The sequence below is a fragment of the Hippoglossus hippoglossus genome, chromosome 1 (genome assembly GCF_009819705.1).
Source record: "Hippoglossus hippoglossus isolate fHipHip1 chromosome 1, fHipHip1.pri, whole genome shotgun sequence".
Lineage (NCBI taxonomy): Eukaryota > Metazoa > Chordata > Actinopteri > Pleuronectiformes > Pleuronectidae > Hippoglossus > Hippoglossus hippoglossus.
The window spans coordinates 22281356-22298369 of NC_047151.1; the positions used below are offsets into that span (position 1 = coordinate 22281356).

Below are 17014 nucleotides of genomic sequence, written 5' to 3' on the forward strand. Positions count from 1 at the left end.
GTCCTTTCCGGTACGTACCCGGGCGTCATTTGGTGACGGACCAGCCCACTTCCGGTCTGGTTGTCAACAGAGCAGCACCACGCGTGTTAGCGAACAGATAAAATGGTAAAACCTCGTGTCTTCCATCGCTGTAAATCAATTTCTTTCATATTCAACTATTAATACGACGAGTTATAAATGATTTACGGTGGTTTTTAAAGGCGGTGACTGTTTGTGTTCCTCAGCCGAAGGTCCAGAAAGGCAAAGTGCACGAGAAGGCGGTTCATCCGTTCAGCAGGAAGGCGGCTTACCTCGCGCGAGAGGAGATCCGACTGAGGAAGAAAGCGAAGTGAGTGAAGTTTGAGAAGTTTGAGAAGAGCAGCTCCTCACTGAGAGAAACGCGGAGGGGAAGTTGTTACACCTTTTTCCACTGGTGTAAACGTGCCTCAAAGTTTCAACGCTTCAAACCTTGTTAAACCTCTATTTATAATTGGGAGCTTTTTTTAACTTGTTTAATTTGGACCAGAAGTGAAAGATTCTTTGAAACTGTGTCAGGATTATTTATTGTTTTGACGAAAACACAAAGAAATGCAATTTAGCTGATTTCTCCCTCCACTTAGACATTGGAACAGGTTTGGATTCGCAGATTCGTCAAACCCGGACTAAATCCGGCCACTTTTTGCTTTTATAAAGTGTTCTCTTAAGTTAAATGTTATTATTATTAATGTCTAATGTTCAATAACTGTTGCTTGGTATTTAAACTTTCCCTTAAACTGCAGAGTATGAAATCAATTCAGCGTCTTGCAGCAAAACTCCCATTTGGAAAATGAGCGTTTCTGAAAATGTTAATCCACAGTTTCATTAATTAAATGATTTGTTTTTTTCTCCGCAGGCAGAAAACTGGCAAGAACTCCCGTCTGAGCGGCATCGGTGAGCTGGGTCCTTCCTTCTATACTTTGAGCCGTAGATCTTAATACGTGTCGGCTTGTGGAAAACATAGCATTTTACTGCTAGTTTTTCATTTAATTGTTTATAATTTTGTTATAAACATTATTTTGCATGTTTTTCTACCTTCATTTTTAAATCAAGTTATTTTTGCTTTTAGAGATTGTTCCACGTCTCCATCACATTTTCAAATTGTATCTTTTGCACAAATTAAATCTGCCAAACACTGTTTTATCCAATTCAACACAGACTGCATGATGTTTCACCTCTTGTTTTACACACTCTGCACCAAACGACACATTTTCTGTACAGACATTTTTAATGCATCAAATACACTTGATAAACATACAGGGCTATTTTTTGTGGGTAAATAAGACCTTTTTGTGTATTTTTTTTCCTTCATTTGTTTGGTTTTGTCCCTTTTTAAAATATGTTGTGATGATTGTGACGGCTGCATTTGTTCAACCCAGAACCATAATAATAGTGAAACGTCTTCTCTTTACTCACAGGCGAGAAACTGTTGTGGTTTCAGGAACAGTTGGATCCAGCAAAGACGACGTACACCAGTAAAGATGCTTGTGACATTATCGAGAGGTGAATAAATATTTTCTAGTTGCAAGTTTTAATCGAATCAAATAATTTCAATCAGAACATTGTTTGATTGTTTGATTGTTTTTTTGTATGTTCAGGTACCTGCAAAGATATGATCCTGAGCTGGAGCAGATCAAGTTGATTAACGGGATCAAAGGTCGTCAGGGTTGTGTCCATGGAGCCAGAGAGGCTGTCATCAAACAGACCATCGAGCAGGAGCGGGCGCTGTATGATGGTGTGGGATTTGGTGAGTCTTTGCTGTATAAATACACACACATATATACATACACACACTTATTGTTTGAGGACATGTGACAACGCTGTGCTGTCTCCTTCACAGAGATCCCAGACATCATCAACGCAAAGAATCTGAAAACCTTCAGGTGAGTGACATGAACTCAGATCATCTGGATTTAATGTTTCACCAAATTCTATTGTGCAGAAGATGAAATTAGCCTTTTGCTGTCGGAAGATTTCAGACCTCAGACCATATGTTCTTTTCATTTAACTGAAGGATATTAGTTATGCTCATATACAGGTTTATCATTATAATTTGGGTTATTACTTAAAAGATTTACATGCTCTAATGTTCAGAGGCCTTAAAGGGACTTTGCTTCTGAGCACGACCTGAATTATTCTATTTCTATGTGCGTTGTACAGATGAGATATTCTTAACCTTGTGTGTTTTAAACCATCAAATCAGCCTTTAAGAATGAAATAACATTTACCTTCTGCTAAACTGTCACCTGGTGATTCTCGGTTTCGGCAGAGAGTGGACCGGCAGTCTGAAGAAACTTCCCAACATTAAACTACGAAAAGTTTCCAGCAAAGGTCTGGACACGAAAGAGGAGAAAGCAGCAGCAGCAGAAGAGAATGAAGAGGACGAGGAGGATGAAGGTGATTTGGAAGATGAGCAGCAGGAGGACGAGATGAATCAGATGTCGGACTCTGACTAATTCTCTTAACTCAGGACAACTGAACATCCAACACCTTCAGCAAAGACTGTTTGTGATGCGCCGCTACTGTCCAGAAGATGGCGCCCAAATCCCACATATGGAAACTTTCCCCCTCAGTTTGTCCTTTTATAAATTTGCTGGTTGTTGTTAAGGATGTAACATCAGCCTGTGAGGGTTCTACAGTCAGTGTTTATTACAGAAACAATATGCATCATATGTAACCTGAATAATCCATTTTATCCAGTAAGAGATAGAAAAAACATTTTCACAAAGATGTTGAGTGCTTTACTGTGGAGTTAAGACAAAAGAAAGAGAACATTTTATTTTTCGTGACTTTGTGTGACTCTGGTTAAAAAAAACCAAATTAAACTGTAGAAAAGTGGACGAGGCTCAGTCACTGTTACAACCCAAAGTAAAACATGAACCAACGGCAGCAGTGAAAGCTCGAACTATGTGTAAGTGACAGACGTCGCAAAAGCAAGTGAAACTTCAAACTGTCGGAGGAAAACGTCACCGCGCTACTGGAGGTTCACAAATTCATAACTTTTATCTGTCGGTCAATAACTTCAAAACATCAAATTTTTAAAATATTTAGCTTGAACTAAAGATACTGTTAAAATAGTTTCCTCTATTTATAATATATCACTTTGGTGTCTGAAGACCTGATTGTCCAAAGGGAGAGAAGATGTCAGTGCTTCAAACAAAAACCTTTGTTTTTAACAGTGTCTAAAAATCATCTTTATTCAAAGTGTGTGTGTGTGTGTGTGTGTGTGTGTGTGTGTGTGTGTGTGTGTGTGTGTGTGTGTGTGTGTGTGTGTGTGTGTGTGTGTGTGTGTGTGTGTGTGTGTGTGTGTGTGTGTGTGTGTGTGTTAAACATCTCAACTCTTGTTTCCCTTCTTCACTCGTGTGAAAGACAATGAAGAGACGTGAGGTGGCTACATCAGAAAATATCAACATCAAGTCTTTACTTTGTGTGCACATGTGACGTGTCAGTTACTGTGCAGCCTGTGTGTCCACTGTCTACATCTGCCCCTACACACAAAGATAAATCCAGATGTGAACGAGGAGGCAGGATTTCAACTGCTTTCAAATGCTTTTTTTCTACTACTTATCTTACATATAAATGAGTGGAACACTAAGTGTGGAAAAAGCTTTTTGCATTTGAACAATTCCCTGCATCTCACCTCTCTGACGGCTGCTTCTGAGTGTTCAGGACGGATCAGACATGTCGTCCATCTGAAACATCCTGAGTCCTCTGGGGAACAGCGTCCACCTTCAACACGAGTCAGAGCAGTTTTTTTGAAAAATGCGTACAGGAATAAAAAGGTGTCGGGACACCACATAGGGTCTTTGCACACTGTCCTTGCTGATGGCTTTATTCCCCTCACCCGTGTCTTCAGTGTTTCAGTTTGTGGTCACTGAGGAACAGGAGACGTTCTTTAACATAAAATCTGTCTGCCGCGTTTTAAGATCAGTGATCACATGAGAACCACAACACACTGTACGAGTCTAAATCACACCATGGTCACCGCCGCTGGTGGAGTTAGAAGAGCATGGCGTGATTCAGGACTCTCGTGTGCCAGAGAGGAGATGAGGTCAGACGGGGTTGTGTGCCGGTGCCAGAGCAGCCTCCACTGACATGTCTGAGTCCACCTGTGCAGGCAGAGCCGGGACGGGGGCCGGGCTGACCGGGACCTCCACGGTTTCGTGCCTGCCGTTGATGAGGGTGCTGGCGTGGCTCTGCGGGTGGTGCTGGTCTTTCTCGGGGCAGTTCTGAACGGTGATGATGCGGTTGAAGGCCTTGAGGCGGCGCCACAGCTGCATGTAGACCTTGCACTGAATGTACATGAAGATGAGGCCGCCGGTGAAGCCGATGGCTACAACGATCAGCTTGGTCCAGAAGGGCCACTCCAGCACACCTGAGGACACACACACACACACACACACACACACACACACACACACACACACACACACACACACACAGCAGCGATAAGTCGACCTGCAGGACGCGTCATGGATCATGATCCGTGGTGTGTGCGGAGCTGTGCTTACCCTGTGCCGAATAGTACTTCAGAAGAGAAACTCTCCATAATTCGTCTGCAATCAAGATTGAGTGTAATTTCACTTTATTACTATAATCCTTTTAGAAACGGGCTCTATGCTATTTTTTAAATTATATACAAAAATGTTTTTTTAATTATTGCATCAACACTGAACTAGTTTATTTGGGTACACCGATCTAAAATCCACCTAATACAACAGTCCTGCCATAAATCCCCCGTTCGTAAAGGTGATGATAAAAGAGTTTTAAAAAAAGAGGTTGATTCAACTTAGAGATCTTCTGCTGAACTGTTCAGTGTTATTAAAATAAAACATCTCTGTTATTAGATATTTACTATTATTGCAATTGACTATTTAATTGTGTTTTTAATGAATTGTATCTATTCTATCTTCAAGTTTATTGTTTACAAATCTGATTAAATACTTGTTTTCTTATGTATTTCTATAAGCTTTTATAGTATTTTATAGAAATACAGTTCATATCTATAATTGCAATGTATCAGTTTGTAAGTATTATCTCGTAGTAAAGTTCAACAGCATCACGAAATACATCCTTCAAAATGACAGTTAAGTTGAATCAGCATCTCTTTAAAAAGGCTTTTTAAAGAACCTTCATGGAGGCAGGATTTATTGCAGATGATCTATGGTGTAATGTATTAAAACTAATACATTACAATGAACTACTGACCCCTGAGTGTTTGACTTCTGCCTCAAACGTCCTACAGTGTGAGTACAATGAGAAAGATACACAGGGATCACAGCACGACACACAACACTGAGCACATCCATGGACACTAAAGCACTGAGGGGTTCTATGTTCACTGTGACGTTTACACTTTAACCATAAACCTTATTATAAATAACTATTTCAAAATGAAACACAAAAACAACAAAATATATAGAACCTAAATAAAAAAAACTTACTTTTTCAAATTTTAAACATAAATCTACATATTTTCTGCATTGTTTATTCTGTTAATAAAAGTTTTTAACTGCAAAGATAAACGCAGATACAGATCCATCTGTGAAAGGCTCGGACCGGCTCATTGATATTGGCCAAACATTAAATTGGTTGAGCTCAGTGAACCAGGTAGAAGCTTTCAGCAGCTTGACGTCGAGCGCAGAGGAAACAGTGACGACTGCTGCAGATTAAAACTGTACAACACAAACACGTCAGACTATTTTTACCCACATGACCAGAGACAGACAGGAAGAAGGTTCCCTGTGAAGTTTCTGACCTTTGACTGATTCTGCAGATTCATGATTTAATTCTCTTTTATTGTTCAGTGTTTTACGTGCACATATATGTTATATTTTATTTTATAAAATGCTCACATTGAATAATAATATTTATTCAAATTCTTATGTTTTTTATTGCACATTTGAATATTTATCATTGTCAACAACATGACATGCATCTCAGCATATGACAAATGAAACCTTGGAAACTTTAATATTAAAGGAGATTAAAGTTTGCTTGTTTATTAGGCCTTAGATTCACACACAATACCTTTTGGGGACTAAAGTTGAATACTTAAAAAACAAAAACTCAATCTTTAATTATACTTTAATCTATAAACAGTTTCATCAAAGATAAACATGATTAAAAGTTTGAAGTGTCTATCTGCATGTCTCTGGTATGTGACTGGGGGGTGGGGGGTGTGTTGTGGGGTAAAGTACTGACCGTCCTTCCCAAGTCTGATCTCTTCAGCGGTTCTCTTGACCAGTGTGTAGACTGACCACAACATGCACGCTATCGCTATCAGGTGAAACAACACTGAGCAGAAGATCTTTCTCCGCTCGCCCTTCGTCATTTGTAGTTTCTCCCACTGGAAGACGGAGGGAAGGAGACAGGAGAGGATGAGACGTCGAGATGAACAGAAGGTTGGAGGTAGAGACTTATGGCTGCGTGCGCGCGTACCTTGCGTAGCGGTTTGAGCGACGTCTCCATGATGAAGTCAAACTTGCAGAGTTCACAGCAGCGAGTGTCTGAGGACTTGATCCACTGGTTGAGACAAGACTGGTGGACGAAGCACAGGCTCCCTGTGCAGCGACAAGGCATGATCAAGGGGAACTCGTCATCCCCCTCGCAGTGGCAGATCCTACACACACAGAGAACATGTACACACACTCATTAGGCAACGTGCAGCCACTGTACTGTTCACACGGACTGTCTGTTATTTTATCTTCTCTATCTCTAATGTTTCTAATGTGACCCTGATATTGACAGATGCCCCCGTGTGTACACAAACACCCACTAACCTGCAGACCTCCGTCTCAGAGTCGACAGAGTAGAGTCGTGGCATGCCTCCATTCACACCACAGTGGTTCTGTGGCGTGGGCACTGACATGTCTCCACCCCCCGACCCCTTCTCCTGGTATCTCTTGGTGATGAGCTCCTCTGCGTCCTCTGCCAGTGACGAGCTGCCTTCTGGGCTTTGGGACTTGTAACTCTTCTCCTTATCTCGGCTTGGGGAGTCATCTCTCTTGATCGAGCCCTGGCTGCTGTGCCGCTTCTTGAGGCCTCCGCTCTCCTCCGCCAGAGGCTGGTTCTCCTTCCCCTCCTCTGAGCCCACCGACTGCAGCTCCATGACTTCTGTTTTGTCTTCGCCTTCTTGACCCCTGTTCGCCCCATCCCTCTCGCGGCTGCGCACTCTTCTGGCTTTCTCCTTGCTCCAGCTGCGGGCTTCACGGCCCGCCTCATCCTCAGTGGAGGAGTCGGACTGCTGGGCCCCTGTGCAGCGGAGGCGAGGTGGGAGCTCCCTTCGGTTCTTAGAAGAACGCTCCCTCTTTTCCCCCCGCTCGCTGCGGTCCGAGCTGTGGCTGCGGTCACTGCGGTCTGTCTGCTCCTGTTTGCCGTTGGTTTCCACGCAGTCCACGGCGGAGCAGCTGCTCTTCTTGTGGCGATGGCGGCGCTTCACCTGCTTCTTCTGGGCTTGAGCCGACGAGCCCAGAGCTGTGCTGGTGACCGTCATCTCAGAGGCGTGCTTGTTGTGTTTGTGTGATTCAGAAGCATCTTCCTCTAAACGCGTCAGCTGGCCAGAGCTTAACACACACACACACACACACACACACAAACAAACAAACAAATGTGCATATGTCAAAACAAAGTGAAACGAGATGGAGAAGGCATGAATGTGACAACATAAATGAAGCAAATGCTTGTAAACCTGATTAATGACTAATCTATAAAGTCGATATTTTTGTCTTTTGAAATATTTCTATCTGAAATTTCTGACTTCAACCTGACACAGGGCAGGTGTATTTTGTCTGAAGAGCAAAGACAGTTAACAATCTACAATATAAAAACAAAAACATCTCCTCCCAGAATTTCTGTCCTGATTATACCAGAAGATCCAGATCTCACTGTCAATATTTGGCGCTTGAGCTAAAAGACATGAGTTTCAGTTTGATCTCTTAATTATCCAGAGTAACATTGTTTTCAAATGAAAGAATAAAAGAAAAACAATATATCTTCATACGCAGGTTGGTTACCATTTAAGGTGAGACAATTAATTCTCATAATTCTGGTGAATCTCTGGCCTGATCCTACGTCTCTGGATCCAGATTTTGTTCAGTGATTCTAATCGGTCGGTTCTACAGGTTTGTCCTGGAGAAGTAACAGCTAATAAAATCTTTATATGTGGTTTTAAAAAATGTCCTAACTGTCATATTCGTGTGGCCGAGTCAGAAGATGATGTAATCATGCAGATTTACGGATGGTGCCAGTTCCATCCACGTATCCATCATTTACACTGCTTATCCTTTGAGGGTTGCAGGGAGGGTGGAGTCAATCCCAGCTAAAAACCAACACTGACTCAACACTTAAGTCATCAACTATTAAATCATTTTACATTTTTTCGGTATGAAAAAGAAGCATATATCATGGTGTCAAACTAAAACTGATTCCTGCAGGATGAATATTTTGCGATTTGTGACCAGTTGGAGACAAAAATAACAGCAGCTGATACCAGCATCACATCGGGGTGAATGAAAAAGAGAAAAACCAAAAGGTGGTTAAGTCTAAACTTGGACCACAGACACAGAAAAAATGAAATGGTGTCTTTTGAATGACTCAACATGATAAGTGATAAATGGAAATCCAAGCACTCACACACATCTCACGTCCTCTTTTCTGACTCAGTGTCCTTTCAGCCCGTCAGCAGGTCGACCACATCAGCAGTGGATATAATAATAAGCTAAAGGATCTCATTTCTGCAATGAGCCATCCTCCTCTCATCGACTATGGGTGCGTCATTGGATTTCAGCATCCATTTAAATTTTGTTATGCCCTCGGGGTGCGGCAGACCGTATTAATTCATTCTCCCACTCAGTGGAGGAGAAGAGTGCATGTTAATATCACAGACAAAACCGTTGCTGCCCTGGAGCCTGGATTTAGAGAACAAATCATTGTGTCTTACCTGCATATGTCCTGAGAAGACGGGCTGATCGACGTCTTTGAGGCTGTGGTGACTCCTGTTGTAGAGTTGCTGGCCTGAAACAACCAAGAGACTCAGGTTAGCCCGATGTCAAATTTATTTGTAAATGTCATTTATTTATTTATTTCAAACATGTTAAAACAAAAATATATCACTGTGAAATCAAGAAACAAAGCAGTCATATCAAATCCCAGGTGAACACATTTTAATAAGAAAATCACTGCTCAAAAAGGAAGAAACTAAAACAAACAATAAAATCAAACTAAAAAGTGAGATCTGTACACACTTTCAAAATAAGATGTGATTAAAAATACATTATGTTAAAGTTATACAACAAACTAAAACAGAAGTACTGACAGTACAGTACAGCCCATACTGGGCATTATAAAGTTATTGTGGCTTACATGTTGTTAAGCTGTTGCATATGTACCTGTCTACACTAACTTAGCTGTTTCTCCTGCTCAATTCAAAAATATAAGTCAAATATTCTCTTTCCTTTGAGATCTGAGCAGCTGAATCATTCACTGTTAATTCAACTTTTCTCATCAGCTCGTTGTTTCCTTTGTCCTGGTTTGTTTTTAACTTCAGCTGGTTTCTACAGGTTTATCTGAGCTTTTCTGCTGGAAACTAGACTGAGACGCATAAGACTCAGCTCACGTGTTGACCTCCAGGTGATGATGATTCTCTGTGGGTTTGATTCCTCCACAACAGAGGCGTTGCTTCTCTTTGTGTGTCTGTCTCTCAGCAGGATAACTCAAAAACTATGGAACTGATTTCCATGACGTTTTGTGGAGGGGTGGGTCATCTTTACACATTACTCGGATAAACAGGCAGATCCAGGAATTTACATAAGGTTATTCGATTCATAGAGATTATGAAAAAATATTAATAATGGGAGTTCCAATATGATGTTGTGACTCATGAGTCATGAATGCAATCTTTAATAAAAATGGATAGTAACAGTTCCAGCATTAGTTCATTCTTGCACATCAGACTCATCTGAAACGCTGCTACTACGAACACTACGAACTGTGGCCCTGAGTTTGTCCCTCGAAGCTGCCTGATAATCAGTGGTTACCTTGGAGATGTTGCTGGATCGACTCCCTGAGCGCCCGGGAGCTTTCCTTCCCTGCAGGGAGAGAGAGAGAGAGAGAGATGGGAAATCATTAGAGGACTCAGAGAAGTATCATCTCACCATCACGTTTTAGTTTGAACTGCTGTAGATATTCTCAGCACATAATTACATGATGATTCCTTTTGGCAAACTGATTAATAATTTACTCCATAAAATACTAAAAATATACATAAAAAGTTCTTTCAGGGACATAGATATTGATTTTTAATTTGAAATAACATAAAACAAAGGAAAGCAGCTAATTGTCATATTTGAGAAGCTAGAAGCAGAGAATATTTGCATTTAATTAAGTAATTAATTAATTATCAACATTATTGGCTTTATCTTTCTGTCAATCGACTCAACTAATAATTAACTGAATGTTTCAGCTTTAAAACAATGTCAGATACATATTGTCGATGATTTCAACATTGGAAACTATCAATTTCTTTACAAACTCTGTTTTTAGTTGATTTACAAAGAATTTCCCCCCAAAAAGATGAAAGGGGAGAAATCTGGACACATCTCATAGGTTTTCTGTTGTTGAAGTAGTGAAATGTATAATTGGACGAAGCAGATTCCTGGACTCAATCAAAACAAAAGCAGTTTACAGTGTTCAGTGTTGTCTGGTTGAGAACTAGCGTGAGAAGCCATGTGCAGCCACGTGCCCTTGTACTTTCATTGTGACCCGAGCTAAAGCCAGCCAATCCTATTACCTGGTTGTCCCGCTAAGTGCCCAAGATGCTGCTCTGCAATGTGTCTCTATTTTAAGTCAACTTAAAGCACTTTTTCTAGGACTACAGCAGCGATGGTATGAACTCAACTGCCAGACCTTGAACTCAGTCGTCAGACATACGTGGCCTCATTCAGATCCTGGAGTGACTTACACAAGTTGTGGGGGTGTGTGTGGGCGTTTCCAGGAACCAACACAGTTAAACCATCATGAATACATTGAATTGTGTTTTCCAAGCTATTTTAAGACACTGACACACTTGTAACCCTGGTCAGCTTGCATTGGAGCAATATGGATGAAACCTATATCGCTACATGTGTAATTTTATATCTCAATGTCGGGAATAGTTACTGTGGAATAACGAGCTAAAATCTCTGAAAGATTTGCATCGTTAACAGTATTTTTCTTTTCATAGCATCCCAACCTTGTCCAGCTGTTTGTTTGTATTATCATTAGTAAATTACTTGTTTGAAACTGTGGAAGCTGAACATAATCATGGCTATTACAGAGGTTTGATCTGTATAGACTACAAGTAATAAGAAGAATTTCCAGTTATTTTATTGGCCCTAAAAGTTTTATTGGCCCTAAACCTAATAGAATGGCAGTCAGTAGAGTCAGAGCATATCTCCGGTTACAGTCCCCTTAAATTCAATCAAGCTGAACAAAACTTCTTACACTCATAACTATCAGTCCCCTGAATGTCAAAAAGTATCCGCCCCTTTAATCAAATCTACTTTCTACATTAATGGATGCTTTCTTGGATTGAAAAGATTGAATAAAACCAGTTGAGTAGTTTCTGTGTAATCCTGCTAACAGGCTAACAACAATGAACATATTTGAATTGATCTCAAAAGGACTCTTGGTCAAAACACGTCTACCTTTCCCCTCGACTGGTCCGTCTTCACAGGCTCCTATCACCACTTCCATTTCCCTCTCATCCCCAGTCACACATTTGTTATCGCTGCAATATATCCAGCACATCTCTTCTGCCTTTATTGTGGATATGTGTTAAGTGTGAAAATTGGGTCCCAGTGCGCACACACACACACACACACACACAGATACACAGATACACACACAGATACACAGATACACACACACAGATACACAGATACACGCACACACAGAGCAGTCTAACCTTCCAACAGTGTTGTAATGAGTTGGCAGTGGATAATGAACTGAAGCATGAAATAAAGTGAGTAAAAGAGTAGCATGATGTTGTTGTAGCAATGATTTATAGGAAAATTACACAACGGGGCTGGTGATGTTCTTCATGTTACTAAAACAAAATCCTGTTCCTGTCCGTCACACTCACCCATTTGATCCTGGTTAAGAAAGAACATGCAATTATTAAGGAAATGTTTCTTCACCAGGAATAGAAACTACTGTAATTTCCGCTGTGAATTATTGTGTATTTAAGGCAGTGAGAAGGTGTATGTGGGATGGATTCAAAATCAAATACAAAACAGAGCCCACATTCACAGCACTGTGGCTCCATCCATCCATCCATCATCTTTACTGCTTATCCTTTGAGGGCCATGGCCAGGCTGATAACGAGGGAGAGGCGGGATACACCCTGGACAGGTCGCACTCTTCCACAGGGCTGACATATAGAAATTCACACTCACATTTCATGCACACGCTATTTAGAGCCCAGTGTGGCTCACCGATGGGATTTTCATTGTTTCCAGTCAGTTTTATGGCACAGAGAGTCAGATGCAGTATATCAGACTCTGGCTGCACAAACAGAATAATAGGATAAATTGAATGTGTTCATTTTAATATATTTGTTAAATAGCCGCACAGCTCTATGGCCTACATGGGTTAGAAAGCTCAGCCAGTTGTGTCAAAAAGCTTTAATTGAAACAATATATATATAAAAACAGTAGCCTATATTTTGTACAGTATTTTACCTATAGGTGTAACACTATCAAAGTTATGAGTTATGCATCTCACAGATTTTAAATGTGCTGTTTGGAATCTCTCGTGGGCGACTTGTTTATATATTTTTTTAGACTTGACAGATAAAAAGCAAAACGGAGCTCGCACAAATCAACCCACACACAGACAGTTGTGGAGACACTCTGTGCAAATCGATTGATTTAATAAGAGAGACACCAACGAGTAGACTGCATCATCTAAGCTGATCAAGGGATTTGCTGATGGCCAGGTTTAAACCAGTAGTCCTTTCGTGAAGTCGGAGCAAACACTCAGCGGCCTCCTATGTGTGTCAGGGGGGACGGACACATGTACTTGTGACCTCAGGTGTCTTATCTCACAGGACAAATCATAATCAGCATATTAGATAACACTAAATTGTCATAATATATATATCAAGATCCATGAATTAGAAAATATTGAAAAATGCCCCATCTCGCAATGAGAAAGAAGGTGAAAAGAAATTCCTGCATCTGCACCAAAATGAAATGGGTTCTTTCCTGACCTGCACCACATCCTTGAACCAACTTTCATGCAAATTGGTCAAGCAGTTTCTTTAGAATTCCTAAAAACAAACAAACAACAGAGTAGTTTAGCAGGAGGGAGTAACTATAATATAAAGCTTATTGTTCATTACTGGATTCTATCATGGTCAGATTAGTCTTAAAAGGTCCAGAAACTTGAGCACAAGACTATTTCATCCACAGCTTCATCGTCAGGAAATAAAACCCAGAGAACAAACAGATGCAATAAAATTCTAGATGCTTGTAAAGCCGGAGCTCAACCTGTGATACGTACATGTATGTTTACAGAGAAGCTTTTCTAAAGAGACTTTCTAAAGGAACCTCTCTGCATTCAGTGAGAATACTGGTTTCACAGGCATTTAGCACAAACACCTACAAGGTAAATGGCCTTGTTAGCTTACATGTTAAGTTAATTACCAACACATCTTCAGAGCTATGCAGGTGTGACAACACCTAAACACGAGGGTAAACACTGCAACTATATGATCATTTTAAAGTTGTCGGAAGGCATATGTGATGGGGCAAAGCTAGCTGCTTCTCTCTGTGTCCAGTCTATTTTATAAGCTAGGCTAAACCATAGAGAAACAGAGTTTGCATTCTCTGTTTTCAAGTCTTCTTCAATAGAGCATGATGTTCATTTTGTAAATTTAAATCCAATTTAGAGTAAATTGACGATAAAGCACGGTACGTCTGATTGACAGCTATTACCATCCAATGGGTGCAGGTCGCAGGTGTAGGTGGGTGTGCAGTGCAGCTCTCAGTCAGGCTCAACCCCACCTCCACTGAATATGTCATAAAACCAAGATGGCGCTGGACAAAATGCCAAACTCGAGGCTTCAAAACGGACGTTCACAAACCAATAGGTGACGCGATGGTAGTTTGCCACATTGGATAAACACATCTGGAGTCCAGTGCAGTGATCACACAGAGATCACAGTTACTGCAATACTCTCGATGAACAGTTGACAAGACAGCTTTACAACTAAATACATTTTCTCCTTTAAGACTGGCAGGTTTGAGATGAGTTGAACTGGTGGACTTGATAAACTTGACAATCTGGACCAGATGTAAAAAAAAAAGGAGAAGCAGCTACTGTTTCTGAGGCAAACAAAAAAGCCTTTAGTAAAAGACAGCTAATAATACATTGTGCCAATAGCTGCTCAGATAAATGAAAGAGACTGACCCAACACATGCAAGTGCGGAAACACCTTCAAGCAGAATTACACAGACACGAAACATCCAGAGATCATATAGTAAAAGAAGCAGTTCTGTTATACCTGGTCCGTGCATAAGCCTCAGCTAACGGTTGAGCTGAATCACAGCTAACATGTGATGGTCACCTACCTGAGCCGCTCTTCTTCTGCCTATACTGTGACTGTGATGCTCAGCAGAGACTTTGGTGAGTCAGTGTGTGGACGTGTGCATGTTTCTGCAGAGAAGATTAGGTGATGTGGCGTGGTACGACGGCTATATTCTAGTTCTGGTCTCTATACTCTGGCTTGGGATCAAAAACACCTACAGCCCGATTTAGACAACCGGCCATGGAGCTGCAGCTGAGACCGTTTATATTTGCTCAAGACATGTTTTACACAATCTGTGGTTTTAAGAACCTGAAATAAGTGTTTCTTAATGAAAAGGCTAATATCAAACTTAAGCTAATCTGCTTCATTCAGGCCGGAACAAAACGTAGCAACATTGTTAATTCAACGTAAACGGTTGTGCATTGATGACTCAGTTGTGAGACGCAAAATGCTGCAACTATGGCAACTGAGAAGGTCATTCTTAGCATTCGTAGATGACAAGGCTTCATATACGTGTTTTATACTTCAAAATATGCTAAATGTTAAAGTATCTGCTTTTGCCATCTGGAAAAGCAGCTGCCGCATTTGTAGAGAACTTTTAAATCCATTACGTGCACAGCCTTTTTAATACGTTTACATAAACGTCACAGCTGATTGGGCGTCACTGACACACCCACAAAACGAGATGAAAATGTACGTAGAAGCTCATTGCAGCACAGCTTCAAGCAAACATGTCGTTCAACACGTTTTGCGATTGAGCTTGAATAAAAGTTATCCTACTTTATGGTTTATTATTCTGTTATCTATTGGTTCTACACCTAAAAATGGAACCAAGTCCTGCAGCATACAGTTTGCTCATTTATATTAAGATTATAACAGAACCATCAGCAGGCACGTACACGTTATATATATATTATATTATATATTATCTATGCATTACAGTCACCTTACAAATCTACACATCTAAATAAATACATAACTTTTGTCTACACAGGTTATCTTCAGTAGATAATTGTAGTGATGTAACCAAACAGTCCTGCTACAAGAAGTGTGCGTGTCAAACATGCAGTCTGTGTTAATCCTCATGGCCTAATGATCTGATAACCTAAAATCCATAACATGCAACCAGTCCAGTTGCAGTTAACATCAACGTCTGTCCAGATTAATATAATATGTGCAGTGAAGACTATGAAGAAATCTAATAAAAGGTATTGTGTGTTTTTATGGGCAGATTGGAAGTTTTCAGTATATCGGTTTCATTAAATGGACAGAAAAGTATTTCTGCAGAAGATTGACCTTTAATATTTTGGGTACAAATGTCATCACTTCATGATGAGTAAAAAAACAAAACATGTTTTGCTAGGTCACGTACTTTGTGCTCGATGCTGTGAACATCCCTCCAGACCTGATTTATCACGCACACATTAACACAAACAGGGTCCATCATGATAATTGCTTGCTTCTGACCAATTAAATAACTTAACATTAGTTTTAAGCCTCAACTACTAAGGTTTTTTTCCAACTCAGAGGTTTGACAACACATTCAAAATTTCCCAAAACTCACCTCGTTTTTGTCTTTGGAGCGAGGAGCACTCTTGCCGTTGCTGGCCGTCTCCTTGGCCGGCACCACAGTTATCTGCTGTACTGGCATGCTGCTGTTTCCAGGCAACCCTCCGCCGTTACTTCCACAGCATTCCCGGCGTGTCGCACCTTCCTGTCCTCAGATCCTCGTCCCTGTGCGTGACTCGCTGTCCCATCCACGAGCGGCGTTCAGGGAAGAGAAGACGGCGCTCCAGGGTCGCTCTCCTATCACAGCCCGATCCGGATCATTAAGAAGAGCGGAGATGGAACACGATCAGGTCACCGTGGCAACAGGAAGACAGATCTGGAGATGGTGGGGTGTGAGGTCGTCATGACGACAAGGAAACTCCTCGACGGTGCACACCACCTCCTCCCCCTCCTCTGCCCTCCTGTTGAGAGAGACGGAGAGAGGAAGAGTTGAGATGGAAGCTGAGCAGTAAACAAGGAGGAAGGGAAAGCTTGTGTTGTCGAGGTGTGTGTGTGTGTGTGTGTTTCTTGAAGGGGCGGGGCCAGGACTTTGTCGTGCTTGCTGGGTAACAAGCACACAGTCCATGAGGATTAGGGTTTAGACTAACCTCAATCTCCTCCTCTGCTGCTAATAAGCTTACACAATTTGTGCACATGGACAGCACACACACACACACACACACACACACAAACACACACACACACACACACACACACACACACACACACTGTACTCCATGAATAATGTGTTAAAAGCATGAAGGCAAATTAATCATCTGACTGACTGTGAAGTTAAAAACCTAAAGAAATCATATGCAAACATGCCAGTGTGTGCGTGTGCGTGTGTGTGCGCGTGTGTGTGTGTGTGTGTGTGTGTGTGTG

The 17014-nt window shown here is 41.2% G+C and overlaps 2 protein-coding genes across 4 annotated transcripts; one reads left to right on the forward strand and one right to left on the reverse strand.

Annotated features, from left to right (window-relative positions):
- tma16 (translation machinery associated 16 homolog) lies at positions 1-2743 on the forward strand. The gene is made up of 7 exons (XM_034599541.1): positions 1-105; positions 225-328; positions 872-909; positions 1434-1518; positions 1614-1762; positions 1856-1898; positions 2285-2743. Exons 1-7 carry the CDS (start codon positions 103-105, stop codon positions 2469-2471), a joined length of 609 nt encoding a protein of 202 aa, XP_034455432.1. The 5' UTR covers positions 1-102; the 3' UTR covers positions 2472-2743.
- A 1030-nt stretch (positions 2744-3773) lies between these two features.
- Positions 3774-16659, reverse strand: march1 (membrane-associated ring finger (C3HC4) 1). Of its 3 annotated transcripts, none has more exons than XM_034599108.1 (8): positions 16149-16654; positions 10053-10103; positions 8957-9030; positions 6798-7580; positions 6457-6637; positions 6220-6364; positions 4527-4571; positions 3774-4390 (listed from the first exon to the last, which is right to left on the reverse strand). In XM_034599108.1, the coding sequence occupies exons 1-8, from the start codon at positions 16233-16235 to the stop codon at positions 4068-4070; spliced, it is 1689 nt and encodes a 562-aa protein (XP_034454999.1). In that variant the 5' UTR covers positions 16236-16654; the 3' UTR covers positions 3774-4067. The 3 variants fall into 3 exon arrangements, with proteins under 3 accessions (XP_034454999.1, XP_034455074.1, XP_034455160.1); XM_034599269.1 differs by having other exon boundaries at positions 4280-4407; positions 4458-4571; positions 16149-16659; XM_034599183.1 differs by lacking the exon at positions 4527-4571 and having other exon boundaries at positions 16149-16650.
- Positions 16660-17014: the final 355 nt, after the last annotated feature.

What these genes read in the sequence shown, in the direction of transcription:
- tma16 (XM_034599541.1), top strand. An exon ending in CTCCCGTCTGAGCGGCATCG is followed by an intron (nt 910 to 1,433) that starts GTGAGCTGGGTC and finishes CTTTACTCACAG; the next exon opens with GCGAGAAACTGTTGTGGTTT. An exon ending in AAGAATCTGAAAACCTTCAG is followed by an intron (nt 1,899 to 2,284) that starts GTGAGTGACATG and finishes CGGTTTCGGCAG; the next exon opens with AGAGTGGACCGGCAGTCTGA.
- march1 (XM_034599108.1), bottom strand. Translation starts at nt 16,235, where the DNA reads ATGCCAGTACAGCAGATAACTGTGGTGCCGGCCAAGGAGACGGCCAGC. An exon ending in GCTCCAAAGACAAAAACGAG is followed by an intron (nt 10,104 to 16,148) that starts GTGAGTTTTGGG and finishes CTCTCCCTGCAG; the next exon opens with GGAAGGAAAGCTCCCGGGCG. An exon ending in CGCTCAAACCGCTACGCAAG is followed by an intron (nt 6,365 to 6,456) that starts GTACGCGCGCAC and finishes TCCGTCTTCCAG; the next exon opens with TGGGAGAAACTACAAATGAC.